Source organism: Dermochelys coriacea, chromosome 11, assembly GCF_009764565.3.
Source record: "Dermochelys coriacea isolate rDerCor1 chromosome 11, rDerCor1.pri.v4, whole genome shotgun sequence".
NCBI lineage: Eukaryota > Metazoa > Chordata > Testudines > Dermochelyidae > Dermochelys > Dermochelys coriacea.
In genome coordinates this window covers 40,161,265-40,176,509 of record NC_050078.2, presented here as the reverse complement: position 1 = coordinate 40,176,509, position 15,245 = coordinate 40,161,265, and the positions used below count along the sequence as shown (strand labels likewise).

The window sequence follows — 15,245 nt, the reverse complement described above, 5'->3', positions numbered from 1 at the left end:
CTCCCATGAGTGCAGCGTACTGGGAAAAAATGATTTCTACTTACACCTCTGCTCTTGAGTAACAGCAGAATATCATAACGTGCTGTTTGAACAGTAACTGGTGATAGCTACATGTACAGACTTGCTTTTCAAAAACACCTACAATTAAAATAATTGAAACTAAATAAGGACATGAAATCTTTTAAACTGTTACTTTGAGTACTTAACTTGACACATGTACATCACTATGCAAACACATTACATAACGTGCATATCTTATCACCACATCCACAACTGCAGACTACAATTTTTGGGTTCTGACTTTCAAAGGGACTTGGGCTCATGAGTATCTCAGTCATTTTGAAAATGGGACTTAGGCACATATGGAAGTGTTACCCAGGTCCAGAGATCTGATTTAAATTGCAAGTTTTACAAAGCTGGTTGCAAAAGTAATGACAATTTAAGCAGTTGTTTAAATAAAACTCCCAAGAAGTGGCAACAAAATGAAGAATTCACTGATGAGTTCAAATGTCTAATTTCACTGGAATATTACAGTTCACATGACCACAAGTTGGGTTTTATTTATTGGGTTTTTTTTATAATTTATTCTTTAGAAATTGTTATTTGGAAAGATGACAAAATATTCTGCCCAAAGTCATACGTTAAATCTGAATATAAATATTTTATTTAATGTATAATATATAACTCAGTATCAGAGATAAAATGCTATCCATATTCTGCAATCAAAGAATCACTGGACAGTACTGTCTCTGATAAAAGTATTACCCATAATAAACTATCTCAAAATGACAATGAACCTGAGCTGCATTAAAATAGCATCTAGGCACAACCCTGAGGATTATCCTTAGGGCAGTTCTAAACCATTTGCAACTAAACACTTTGCAAAGTAATGTCTCCTACCCCCATCCCCCCACAAAAACCAAAAAAACCAGACAGCACTGTTATGTGCTCTGGGAACAAGCCAAAGAGTTTGGCTGTGCTTGTGGATACATAGAGTTATTTTCCATATGTACTACAAGCCAGAATTGTGGAAGGCTTTTTCCACTTTTAGCCTCCAGACCTTAACTGATCATGGGCCACTAAAATCTTTCTAAAAAGAAAAGGAGTACTTGTGGCACCTTAGAGACTAACAAATTTATTTGAGCATAAGCTTTCGTGAGCTACAGCTCACTTCATCGGATGCATTTGGTGGAAAATACAGTGGGAGATTTATATACACACACAGAGAACATGAAACAATGGGTTTTATCATACACACTGTAAGGAGACTAACAAATTTATTAGAGCATAAGCTTTCGTGAGCTACAGCTCACGAAAGCTTATGCTCTAATAAATTTGTTAGTCTCTAAGGTGCCACAAGTACTCCTTTTCTTTTTGTGAATACAGACTAAGAGGGCTGCTACTCTGAAAACTGTAAGGAGAGTGATCTTAAGATCACTTAAGATGAGCCATCACCAGCAGCGGCGGGGGGAGGGGGGGGAGGAGGAAAACCTTTCATGGTGACAAGCAAGGTAGGACATTTCCAGCAGTTAACAAGAACATCTGAGGAACAGTGGGGGGGGGGAGGAATAACATGGGGAAATAGTTTTACTTTGTGTAATGACTCATCCATTCCCAGTCTCTATTCAAGCCTAAGTTAATTGTATCCAGTTTGCAAATTAATTCCAATTCAGCAGTAAATCTTTGTAACAAGGAATTGACTGGTATACAATTTTCCATGTTCCCTGTTCCTACTAGTTCACAATTCCTCCCTTTCCCTAAAGGTTATTAATAAAATTAGAATTGAGAAGGCTAAAACATTATCTTTATTTAAACATAGCCTTTTTAGATAGAAAACTGCTTTCTTTTTCTTTTCTTATGAAAAGGGTGGAATGTGGGATTTACAAGTAAACATACAGGGCCAAATACCATTGGAATTCGCAAAATATTCCAGGCATGAAAAGGAAATATTGCATTCTTTGTTCAGAATTTTCGGAAGGGGTTAGCTCCCATAATTAGGCCCAGATTTGCAGAAAAATTTAGTTTCCACCCAGGCACCTAAATAAGCAATCAGATTTTCAAAAGAGCTCTGCATGAGGAGTGAAGAACTCATTTAAAAATCTGGCCATAAGAGTCACAGTGGCATCTGCTAAGAGTGAACTTTGAAAAATCTGGCCTCAGTTGTGGGTGCTTAGCACTTTAACGTCTGGCACGGAGCTCTTTCGAAAATCTGGTGCTTGCTTATGACTAAGGAAAGAAAACGGAACCCAGGATGCTTATCTGTTGATGACAAAGACTGCAGTAGGACTCAGGAAGCAGCCCAACAGTAACTCATTCTCATGATGCATTTAATAGTATTGGCAAACGTTTTCAAAGCTGGGTACTTAAATCTAAAGTGGTCTCATCCTGAGAGGTGCTGGGCACTTTCAGATTCCACTGAAGTCAGTGAGAGTTGAAAATTCTTAATATCTCTTAAAACCAGACCTTTATATTTAGACGGCTAAATATGGATTTATGAGCCTACCTCTAGGCATCCAACTTTGACAACTTTGACCTAGTGGGTAGGGGGAAAGTAGTAGACATGATATATCTTAGGCCTAGCCTACACTAGCACTCTAAGTCAATGCAAGTTACGCTAGTTAAGTTATGTAAATAACATGACTTAAGTCAACGTAGCTTACATTGACTTAAACCAGTGCCTACCCAACTCTTTGTCTCCCATCGACATAGCTTCCACCTCTCGTTGAGGTGGATTAATTAAGTCAACAGAAAAATGCTCTCACGTTGACTTATCGCCTCTTCACTAGACCTGCTAAATCAATGCCACTGCATCAATTGCAGTGGCGCCGATTTAGTCCATAGTATAGACAAGGTCTTAATTTTATTAATATTCTCACAAGCAGACTAGGCAAACGTGATCTAGATTAAATTAATATAAGGTGGGTTCAAAACTGATTAATAACTACTCTTTAAGCACAGTCTTTCAATGGTTCACTGTCAGACTAAGAGGATGTATCTAACTGAGACCTCCTGGGGTCTGCCCTGGGTTTGGTACTAATCAATATTTTAATTAATAACTTGGATAATGGAGTGAGGAGTATGCTTATAAAATCTGTGTATGACACCAAGCTGGGAGGGATTGCATGTACTTTGCATGACAGGATAAGAATTCAAAACAAACTTGATAAAGTGGAGAATTAGTCTGAAGGCAACAAGATGAAATTTAATAAAGAAAAATGCATACTACTACACTTAAGAAGAAAAAAAATCAAACACACAGCTAAAAAATGGGGAATAACTGGCTAGGCATTAGCCTGCTGAAAAGGATCTGAGGGTTATAAAAATAGAATTCAAGTCAACCATGTGATGCAGTTGTGAAAAAGGCTAATATCATTCTGGGGTGTATTACCAGGAGTGTAGTATGTAAGACATGGTTGATAATTAGCCTGTTCTACTTGGCACTGGTGAGGCCTCAGTTAGAGTACTGTGTTTAGTTCTGAGTGCCACACTTTAGGAAAGATGTGGACAAACTGGAGAGAGTTCAGAGGAGAGCAACAAAAATGATAAAAGGTCTAAAAAACCTGACCTATGAGAAAAGGTTAAAAACACTGGGCATGTTTAGTCTTGAGAAAAGAAAAACAAGGGGGGACCTGATAACAATCTTCAAATATGTTAAGGGCTGTTACAAAGAGGACACGGATCAGTTGTTCTCCAGGTCCACTGAAGGTAGGACAAGAAGTAATGGGCTTAACCTGCAGCAATAGATTTAAGTTAGATATTAGGAAAAACTTTCTGACTATAAGGGTAGTTAAGCACTGGAACAGGCTTCCAAGATTATGGAATCTCCATCACTGGAGGTTTCAAAGAAAGGGTTAGACAAGCACTTGTCAGGGATGGTTTGGAACACTAGGTCCTGTGCAGGATGCTCGACTCAAGGTCCCTTCAATCCCTTCATTTCTATTATTCTATAATTATGAGTCTCTTTTTAGGGGAGAGTAAATTACTGTAATCAAAAAGCCACTGAATAACCTACCTACCCTATGTATTCACTCTTAGAGTAAAATGCTGGTCTTTCCCAAAACTCTCTCAAATAGGCCTGATATGAAAAGACCTGATTCATTTAATTTTTTTTAAAATCAACCTATATTTGGCCTATTTTCACAATTAGGCAATTAGGAGCCTAAGTCTCACTGAAAGTCAAATGGAATTTAGATTCCTACATCACTTAGGTCCTTTTGAAAATGTTAACCAAAATTCCGAAACACTCCATTAGGAAAAATGTTGCTCACACTGCTGAAATAATACATTCCCAGATGCACTGAACTTTATTCTCCCATGCAGAAAGGATTATAATTCAGGGAGAAAAAACAAGGCAGAATAATCTGAAAAATTCTGGGCCTAATTCTGCTCTGTACACCACTATAATCAGGAGTCATCAGACACCAGTTTAAAACTTGTGCAAGTGAGAGCTGAACCTGACCACTTGAGTTTTCTCACACTGGTCATGTAAGTCATGGATCCCATGATTTTCTACCGGAAGCAAAAGGCTGAGGGTACATCTACACTATGGGGACTATACTGTCATAGCTATAGTGCCATAGCTATGCTGTCATAACTCAGTGGTGTAGAGCCAACCTATATTGATAGAAGGGGTTCTTTCTGTTGCTGTAGTAACACCAACTCCCTGAACAATAGTAGCTAGGTCAAGAGAAGCCCTCTTCCATTGACCTACCTGCATCTTCAATGGGGGTTAGGTCAGCCTAACTACATCTGCCCAGGGTATGGATTTTTCATACTCTTGACCAGTGTAGCTAAATCGACCTAAATTTTAAGTGTAGACCAGGCCTGAATGTGACTGTCACAGGATTACCAATGGGCAAATGAGGCAATTAAAAAGGAAGATGAAGAATGTTTTCTTTTTTGCGTCAGTCAGCTATCGCTGTAGAAAAAGAAAGGAAAATTCATATTCCAAAGGTTCTTTTTATGGGAAATCAGAGTGTGGCCTTTACAGAAACTGAATTATCCAAGGAGGAATTTATGGAGCAATTTGAGAAACCTACTATCAGGTTTCTGATAGTATTCATTTGAAGGTTCTGAAAGAAATTAAGTGTAAGATAATGGAGACACAATCAATCCTGTTGAGCCGTTGTCCCTGAAGACTGGAAACACTTTCTATTTATTTTTATTTTATTTTATTTTTTGACAAAAGGAAGCAATGGAAATTTGGGGATTTACTGACTGGTGAGCTCCACTTCAGTACAGGGCAGCCTGATTGAGAGTCTCACTAAGAAAAGAGTAGTCAAGCACTTACATAAGTACAGGTTATGCAACAGTAAGCAAATAGCATTAGGAATGCATGTTAATAATGAAGGGTCCCAGGGATCAATAACAGGACCAGTGTTGTTTAACATACTTATTAATCATTTGGAGAAGAAGTGGACAGCAAGTTGGTGAATTTTTTTTATTAGTAACCATGGAGGGCATTCCAGGTGGACTTAAAGACTTAAGGGGATGACAGCTGATGAAACTCAGTTTTGAAAAAGGGCAAGGATATTGTACTGATGGTTAAGGACCTGGTTCAATGGGCATTGGATCAGGTCCTAAAAAGGAACGGGGAAATTATATAGAAAATATGCTAATTACAGTATTGCGAATCTCACAAATTCATAAACAGATTTTTAAAAATCATAAGTTTGGCTTAAAAAAACAAGATATTTTTAAAATTCACATAGCTTTTTAGTCTGATTTCTCATTTTGGAACCCTTTGTGGGAATTGCTCCTTTGTACATATGTGAGCTTTTCAGGACACTCGTCCTGGAATACACAAAAAGTAAACACAAATTTGGGGGCAGCGAGGGGGACCTCCTCTCTTTTATTCCTGGTTGACATTTCTTACACTATCCCCTTCCCAGGTACTGATCTCAGCTGCCTCCTTCGTGCCCTGCTCTGAGTAACCCCATCACTCCAATAGGAACTACCTCCAGGCTTGCTCTTTCTGCTAACAGTGGGCATAGCAACAGGCAATCCTATCATTATGCCAAATAACAGTATGCCCTTATCTGTCATAGGGTGTCCAGTTTTTATCTTCATGCCTTTAAAGTGAATTGCAAGGTTAAAGTGAAAACACTGAAACCAATAGTAATAACAATCCATCTCTGAGACCTACAAATACTGGCTTGGCATACACTTGTGTATAGCTGTAGCTCACGAAAGCTTATGCTCTAATAAATTTGTTAGTCTCTAAGGTGCCACAAGTACTCCTTTTCTTTTTTTAATAAATAATGTGGAAGAGTTTCAGTGCTCCTGGAAGGAAATCTGGTCTGAGGATGTACAACATAACGAGACAGTGAACTGGATTAAAAACGTGAGAGAGAAATTTAAAAACCACACAATAGAAGAATACACAGGAATATCAAATAAATAAATAAATAAATAAATAAATAGATGAGGTACCAACAGGAATGAAAAATTGGAAAGCATCCAGACCAGATGGGGTGCATGGATTCTGGCTAAAATGCCTATATCTATGCCTCTATCGTTGTTTACTTGAGCAACTTAATAAATGTTTGAAGAACGAATGTCCAAGATAGATGGTGACAGGGAGAATCATCCTTATACCAAAAAAAAAAAAAAGAAAGAAGGCTGGAGTGATTCTATTAATTATAGTCCAATCAAGCATTTTCTAAATATGTGGAAATTTCTAACAGCATCTCTGGCAAAGAAGATCTGGATGGTGCTCGCTCACAATGGAATTGCACCTCCTGAGCAAAAAAGGTTGTACAGTAAACATGAAAGGGACAAAAGGCCACTTTAGGCTGAACAAGAGGATTACAGAAGATGCGCACACACAACCCCCCACCCCAAAAAAATCCAAGAAAAAATAAAGATGGTGTAGCTAGCATACGACAGCGTCCCACATTCGTGTATCCTCGACACACTGAAAATGCACAAGGTTCATCCAAAGATTGTTTCCTTTCTGCTGCAATCTATGGTTAACTGGAACACTTGACTCTACCTGAAAGGGACTCTCATTAATGAGGCCCAAATTAAAAGAGGAATTTTTCAAGAGAATTCCTTATTACCAATGCCATTTGTGGTTGCAATGCTGATGCAGACATGGATGCTCCATGAGATAAATTATGGTTATGATTACAGCAAAGAACCACAACCAGTTAACCATGTGTTATACATAGATGATCTGAAACTATGGATGGTCAAAAAAGGAGACAGAGAGCGAAGACCTGTTTAGAACAGTTTGGTGAAGATATAAAGCTATGGGTTGGGGTAGATAAATGTGTGTTGGTGTTCGTACAGGGGGTAAATTGGTACAATCGAAGGGCATACAAGTTAACAAAGGTACTATTTAAGCTCTCTCTCAGCATGGCCCCTACAAACACCTTGCAATCAGGGAACTGTTAAACTTACACCATAAGGAAGTCAAAGAAGAAGTGAGGAAAGAATATGAAAGACAAATAAAAACTACCCTGAGGACAAAACTCAACTCAAAGAATTTGATCCGAGCCATTAATACTTGGACAATACATTTGCTGGAGTGATCAAGTGGAATCAAGAGAAGAAAAATGTTGTCATCCAAACAAGAAAGCTCCTGGCAAAACATAAAGTAGTGAATACGAATCAAGAAATGGACAGAATGTACATCTGACAATGTGATGGAGGAAGAGGTCTGCTATCTCTGGAGGAAGCAATGAAGAATATAACATCAAAATATATGAGGAGTCAACCAGAGTAACAGATCATCTGGTTATGATAACATGCAACGGCCAAGCATGCATCCCAGCCCAAGACAGCATAAAAGAAAGAAGAAACCAAATTGCCAAAGAAGGACTTGAAAGATTTACAGAGAAATCAATGCACAGACAGTGGTGGAGAGAGACTGAACCCATTAGTGAACAAAGATTAACAAACTCATGGTCTGTAGAAGGACACCTCAAAAAAATAGACAGAGCGCCTCATTATGAGTGCATAAGAGAGATCCTTAAGACTTAATTACATTTGAAACAAAATCGACTAACAGAACTGCTCCCCAAACTGCGGAATGTGTTCTAAAGAGCAAGAGCTAGTGGAGCATGTGTTGAACACATGCAGGAGCCTGTCTGGGAGAGAATATTTGAACAAACACAATGAAGTCACCAATGGTATGTCTACACTGCAGTTAAAATCCCACAGCTAACCTATGCCAGCTGACTCAGGCTCATGGGCTAAGGAGCTGTTTAATTGTGGTGTAGATGTTTGGGGATCCCGGGCTCTAGGACCCTGTGAGGTGGGAGGGTCCCAGAGCTCAGGCTGCAGCCCGAGTCTGAATGTCTACACTGCATTTAAACAGCCCTTAGCTAGAGTCAGCTGGCACTGGCCAGCAGTGAGTTTTCAACTGCAGCGTAGACATAACCCAAGTGCATGTACCGGAGCCTCTACAGCAAGTATGGACTCAAACACACTATGTGGTATTATGACCACTGAATTGAAAATGCTCTAGATAATGAACAGGCTAAGTTTTTATGGGATTCAGCAAGTGCCACAGACAAATGGTGCAGGCAAATAGGCTGGACATTGTTGTTGTAGAAAAGAAGACAACTCTGACCATGTTAATTGATATTGCCATAACAGCAAACAGAAATATAAAAAAAAAGAAAGAAGAAGAGAAGATAGTGAAGTATGAAGAACTTTACCATAAAGTGGAATAATTATGGAAGACTAAAACAAAGATGATCCCAGTGATTACTAGGATACTTGGAGCATCCTTGAGGATGTGAATGAGCAACTCAAGAACACAAAAAGAAGCGCAAGACATCACGATCAGTAACATCCAGAAGCACATGCTCCTAGGCTTTGCAAAACTTTTAAGGACAGTCAGAGGAGAATGAGAGCATTTGAGCACCTAAAATGCAGGAATTCTGTGGAGGGTTTAACAAAATCCCTGACTACCAAAGCTACAGAGTCACCTTGTGGTCAGGATTTATTTGGTGACTCATGGGACAAATTTTAGACAGCAGCTTTCCTCTTTTTATGCTTACATATTTTGTATGTTTTTAAGGTTATTTGTTTAAAAATAAACCCCAGGATGTATTAATAATAAGGGATAATAATAAAATTAATCCTGTATTCCAGTGCTTTATTTACCTGCCACCCGCCACCTTCCCAGCACCCACTGAGAAGCCTGTGGGGAGCATTCAAAACAGAAATAAGTTATAACTAACTACCTAAAGAAATTCCCTCCCCCCACTCATCAAATCCGGCACTTCCTGGTTAGCTGACGATATCCCAAAATATGTCATTTTGTGACATCACAGATACCAGCTTGGAAAGATGTAGCATCTTTGGCTTCATAGAATGATACATTCTGAGATGGAAGGATCTGAGGAGGGTTCAGAAGGTTTTTCACTTTCCTTGATGGGATTAAGCATTGGCCAAGGCAGGCTCCTCAAGGTAAATTTTGCCCATTCTGTTTCGAATTAGATATTATAAGCAAGATTCTGATTGTGATTTGGCCCCTGTGTGCTGCTCAGGCCATGAAAAGGAGCCAGTTTCTAGCTGTGGCTGACCAGATGAGGATTCCTGCTTATGGCTGGGGATATCAGAAAAACGGTTGGCAAAACTGATATATACAGATATGCTTTGTTGCTAAATTCAGATCAAGGCAATTCACATTGAAGCCAATGTAACCCTAAGATTCTTCGCAATCAGAAAGTTCCACAGGCTGCCCCTCAGTTCTATACAGCAGAATGTAAGAACATGCCATTTAAATGACAGGAAGCATTTATGCCACTAATGTTTAAGTTAATGTTATGCAGCTATTTATACTCCTACTGTGTACAGTAAAAAACTATCTGTTAAGTAACTAGCAACATAGTCACAATTGTGATATCAATTACTGAGCTTCATATAAAAAGATCCTTTTTATTTGAGTACAGTTCCTTCTCATTTCAAATTAGGCAGCTAAATGTAGGAGATATTTAGTACTTAGTTGAAATAAGAATCTTGTGTTTTGAATAACATTTAATAGCCTGTATTTGCTTTTACTCTGCTCTACGGGCTAAGTGGATAGCCTAAATTCATTTGAAGGAATTTAAGTTTTAAAAAGTCTCTTCTCCTAGATGTGCCCATTTCTTTTGTATATTTTGGAAACACCATGATTTCCTCAAATATTAGAATATATACTCTCCATTCAGTTATGCTGAACTTTTGAATTTTCTTCAGGAAGAAGGCCAAATTGTGACACATTTAATTATATACAGTTGTGTTCTTGTGTGTGTCATGAACTGAAACTGAGTACCTAGATGTGATTCTGCTTTCTGACCCACAGAATACATTTCAGCTCATTTTTCTTTCTCACAAACTACTATCTTAAAAAACCCAACCAACCACCAAATAAAAATAAACCTAAAGATAATTTTATTATTCTACACTTGAATGTAAAGGTATGTGAATCCACAATGAAGCTGCCTTCTCTAGGGACATATTACAAGCTACTGTGTTAAACATCTGAACTATTATTAATCAGCATTCCTATTTACTACATTTCCTATGTGACTGAACAGCCATATGCTTAAAAAAACCCAGCACACAGTAACAGCCTCACGTGGAAGTGCAGCTTGATTTATGAAAGGTAAATTATAGAATCCAGACTTGCAAGATACTGAGTGCCTTCTATGAAATGGTGAGTACCCCAAGTCTCATTGAAGTCAATGGGAAGGTGGGGGTGGGAAAGAGGGTGCTGCTGAGAAATTTATAGGATCAGGCTCATAATCTTCAATATTTATCAGGGATAAAACCCAGTATCACCAGAAGTGGTGACATTTTAACAGAATACGGTTTTGGATTAGAGAATGTGTGGATTTTATTGAGACTCATAGAGTGTACAGTAACTCCTCACTTAAAGTCGTCCCAGTTAACACTGTTTTGTTGTTAGGTTACTGATCAAATAGGGAACATGCTAGTTTAAAATTGTGCAATGCTCCCTTATAATGTCGTTTGGCAGCTGCCATTGTCCACTGCTTGCAGGAAGAGCAGCCCGTTGCAGCTGGCTGGTGGGGGCTTGGAACCAGGGTGGACCAGCAGCCCCCCTATCAGCTCCCCGCTCCCCTAAGTTCCCTGTGCAGCAGCCGCCAAGCAGGCTACCAATTGCCAGCAGTTCAGCTGTTCCTCCTCCTACCGCATTTGCTGCTCCTGCCATCGGCCTTGGAGCTGCTCCTGGGAGACTCCTGCTTGCTGTGCAAGGAGGGAAGGGGGGAAAAAGGGAGACTAATGTCAGGGTGTCCCCTTCCCCCTGTTCCTGCACCCCACTTACCCCATCTACATGGGGGGGGGGAAGGAAACGACAGGACTGAGGACGGAGGGAGCTTCCTGACAGCAGCAGCTGCTATCTCAACTTGCTGATCTACTTAAAAAGGCAGTGTACTTACAGTGGGGTCAGCATACTTAAAGGGGCAATGTGCATCTCTCTCTCTCACACAGGGTGTGTGTCGCTGTCTGCCATGCTGTCTCCCCTCCCTTCGTGCTGCCTTGTAGAGTGTGAGGCTACATTAACACGATTGGTTAACCCTTGAGGGCTCAGCCAAAAGCTAGTTCATCATTTAGCAGCAAGGCATTCCCTGGGAAATATACCACCCCCTTCCATCCTCTGACTTCACCACCTCAACCAAGCTTCACAATCATCATTGCTGTGTACAGTATTAAGTTGTTTGTTTAAAACTTATACTGTGTGTTTATATATACACACACATCTACCCCAATATAACGTGGTCCTCGGGAGCCAAAATATCTTACCGTGTTACAGGTGAAACCGCGTTATATTGAACTTGCTATGGAGGGCCGGATAGGGAAGACTGTGCCTCCCCAAACAGCGTGGCCCTGCCCCCATCTGACCCACACCTACTTTCTGCCCCCTGACTGATCCCTCAGAACCCCCAACCCATCCAACCTCCTCTGCTCCCTGTCCTCTGACTGCCCCCCCGAAACCCTCTGCCCCTTATCCAACCTCCTATCCCCGGCCTGGCCCCCTTGACATGCCGCTCTGAGCAGCGTGTCGGAGCCAGACACGCTGCCACCATAGGTGCCAACTCCGGAGCTGGAGCACCCACGGAGAAAAATTGGTGGGTGAAGAGCACCTACCGACAGCTCCACCCCCCAGCTCACCTCTGCTCCGCCTCTGCCTCCTCCCCGGAGTGTGCTGCCACCACTCCGCTTCTCCTCCCTCCCTCCCAGGCTTGTGCAAGCCTGGGAGGGAAGGGGGATGAGGGGAAATGCTTTACTGCATTATATCCGAATTCGTGTTATATCGGATCGCATTATATCAAGTAGAGGTGTATATATAATAGTCTTGTCTGATAAAAAAAAATTTCCCTGGAACCTAACTCCCCCTATTTACATGAATTCTTATGGAGAAATTGGATTTGTTTAACATCGTTTAGCTGAAAGCCACATTTTTCAGGAACATAACTACAATGTTAAGCGAGGTGTTACATCAATCAAATACATTCCTGCATAAGAGATGGATGGGCAATGTACTCCCATTAGCAACTTAGTTTTCTATCCAGCCCAGATTTGCATCAATGCCTGCTGGTCCCTGAAGCTTCATGAGTCTGAGGGGCTATATAGATGTGAAAATTACTACCTAATCCAAGAAAACACATCTACCTGGAAAGCAGAAAATAATTCCAAAAATAGCGTGATGTAGGGTGGAGAAATAGTCAGCCTGGGATGGGCCTATCTATCAGAGAGGCAAGGTGGGCAAGGTAATATCTTTTACTGGACCAACTTCTGTTGGTGAGAGAGAGAAGCTTTCAAGCTTACACCAAGCTCCTCTCTGGGTCCGGGAAACGTACTCAGCGTGACATGCATGGTGACAGCTGATTTTTACCACCACCAGCAGGCAGCTGAAGGGATCACTATGCCACTACCGGCATGACTGAGATGACAGCAAGAGAGTCCCACTGGAGTACCTCACAAGGGTCGGGAGTTGCACCCTGCTGGTGCAGTTATGGATGGGGAGTTATGGATCTCCGCAGGGAGAGAGGACCAGCATGCAGACAAGTTGGGGTGGTAAGTTGTACAGAGTTCATTTTCATGAACTCTTCCTTTGCCTGAATAGCACTGCAACAAGCTTTTATTTCTTCTTTTTGCCCTTGTTCATTGGACCAAACCTTTCCTTTCCATAAATCAGATTGCTGCACTAAAGAGCATCTGTAACGTTCTGGGCTTGCATGGCCCAGGAGGATACATGTGGTTGCACCTGGTTAGAATCTTTTAATGACACACACTGTAACATTTAGTAAAAATTATTCAATCTAAACCAATCACTAAGTTATCATTGAATTTAACTGAACTGAATTTTATGAGTACAAGCAGAGAAATAAGAAGTATGGGTTTGGAAATTTCAAAGGTCACCTCTTTTTAAAATCTTACTCCATGAAATAATGCAGTCTGCTTAAAGTCAAGTAAGTCATCAGTTTTCTCAGAGAGCTCTATTAAGAGGTGTAGCAGGCTCTTACTGTACTGCTAACTGGGAAGTATATATTCCAGAGAGAACCCAGAACTGTCATTCCTTGGGCCAGATGGACAAAGATGTGTCAAAGCGAGGTTCCTACCCCGGTGATTAATCATTGCAATGTCATGGATGGCAGCTATAGAAGTGTAAGCTGCCTCCTGCAGCTCCAGTTGAAGGTAAGATACATGAGGACTACTGGATGGAGTGAATCAGCTGGTAGAGCTTGGAGTGAGAAAGGTTAAAAATACTGCTCTCTCAGCAAAGAGGTACCAAGGTTAAGATTTGCTGTACTCCTAGGCTCTCTGACAGAGACTTATCGACCTGCCTTTTACTGTTAAGGTCTCTACCTTAGATATGCATGGAGCATTACAGACATAAAAGAAAACCATGCCCCTACCTCAAGGAGGTTCTAATCTAGAAAATTTAGTCACCAGTATATAGTCCAGTCCTGTGAAATGCTGAGCAAACTCAGCTCTCACAGAAGTCAATGGGTGCTGAGTGTGCTGCTGAGAAATGTACAGGCCCACAGTCTGGACAGATAATACAACAAACAAAGACATCAAACTCTGATAAGAGAGAGAACATTGAGATGACTAAACTGGTGGAGGGACTGGCCTGGTTACAGGTTTCTTGCTTACAGAATAACAGGCTCCCAAAGAGATGGCTGAATGCTGAAGCAGGGTATTTGTTTTCAGTGCCTATTCCTTTCACCTTGTGTTGTATGATTTTTGTGAAAATAATGGACACCAAAGGATTCAACTCACCAATGTTCTTCACAGCCAAAACTGGGGGCGGAGCAGTTGTTCACAGACTCAGTATCAGCCGGGTAACCATTGATACTTTTCAATCTTGAATAATTTTTTCGAACAATGTATCCTCTGAAAGCTAGACAGACGTAAGTATGAATAAGAGGAAGCTTCACAATCACTCCTAGACAGAACTACCAGCTTCTCTTGTACAGAACAGGCACCGCTCCTGCTCAGAGCTGAGTGCTTTCAGTCCCTATTTAAATAAATGGAGGCCAAAGGCAGTCAGTGCCTTGGAGAATTGGGTCCACTTTTAAAACACTGGAAAAATATTTAGGGCCTGATTTTCACTTACACTAAGGCCACTTTACACCATTCTGGTAGTGCAAACAAACTTAAAGTGAGAATAAATGTAATTACTTAGTTTAATTAAAATCAGGCCCATGGTATATTAATTAAAACAGTAATAAAAAAGCCATTCCGTTTTACCCACAACTACCAGGATTAGAACTGATTAACATTTTTCAAAATCTGAAATTTTTACTTAATTTTTTGTCTAGGTTTAACAACGAAAGTCACAATTTTTTCTTCCCCTATTTTTCAACCAGTTGTAACCATAACAGAGCATTTTTGAGATACATTAGGCTTAATCATGTCAAATATCTTTACATGCCAAGAAATGTTTTGAAGTTATACCACCAACGCAAAAGCACACAAGTTAAGTAGGAGGTAAGAAACAGTAAATTAGATAGGAAGCTTCTAGTGAAGTGAAATGACAAAAAAAAGTCAGTGGGTAAAATTTTCAAATGTGCTTAAGCCCCACTGAAAGTCTATAGGATTTTGGCACCTGAGTCAGTGAAGCACTTTTCAAAATTGTATCCAATATAAATTTGGGCTTCATTCTCTCTAGCACTGAGCAAAGATATTATAACTCCTGTATACAGTACAAGTAAGACCAGACCTTATAAATACAGTGTTGCATTTGAGAAGCAAGAAATTTCAGGAAATATTAATAT

The 15,245-nt window shown here is 40.3% G+C and overlaps 1 protein-coding gene across 1 annotated transcript in view; it reads right to left on the bottom strand.

Annotated features, from left to right (window-relative positions):
• The window catches only part of MYO3B (myosin IIIB), a 312,077-nt gene that overhangs the window by 90,092 nt on the left and 206,740 nt on the right, over positions 1–15,245 (bottom strand). Inside the window, exon 29 of the mRNA XM_043504856.1 lies at positions 14,248–14,368. Within this exon, the coding sequence (XP_043360791.1) occupies positions 14,248–14,368 (121 nt within the window). The remainder of the gene's footprint in view (positions 1–14,247; positions 14,369–15,245) is intronic.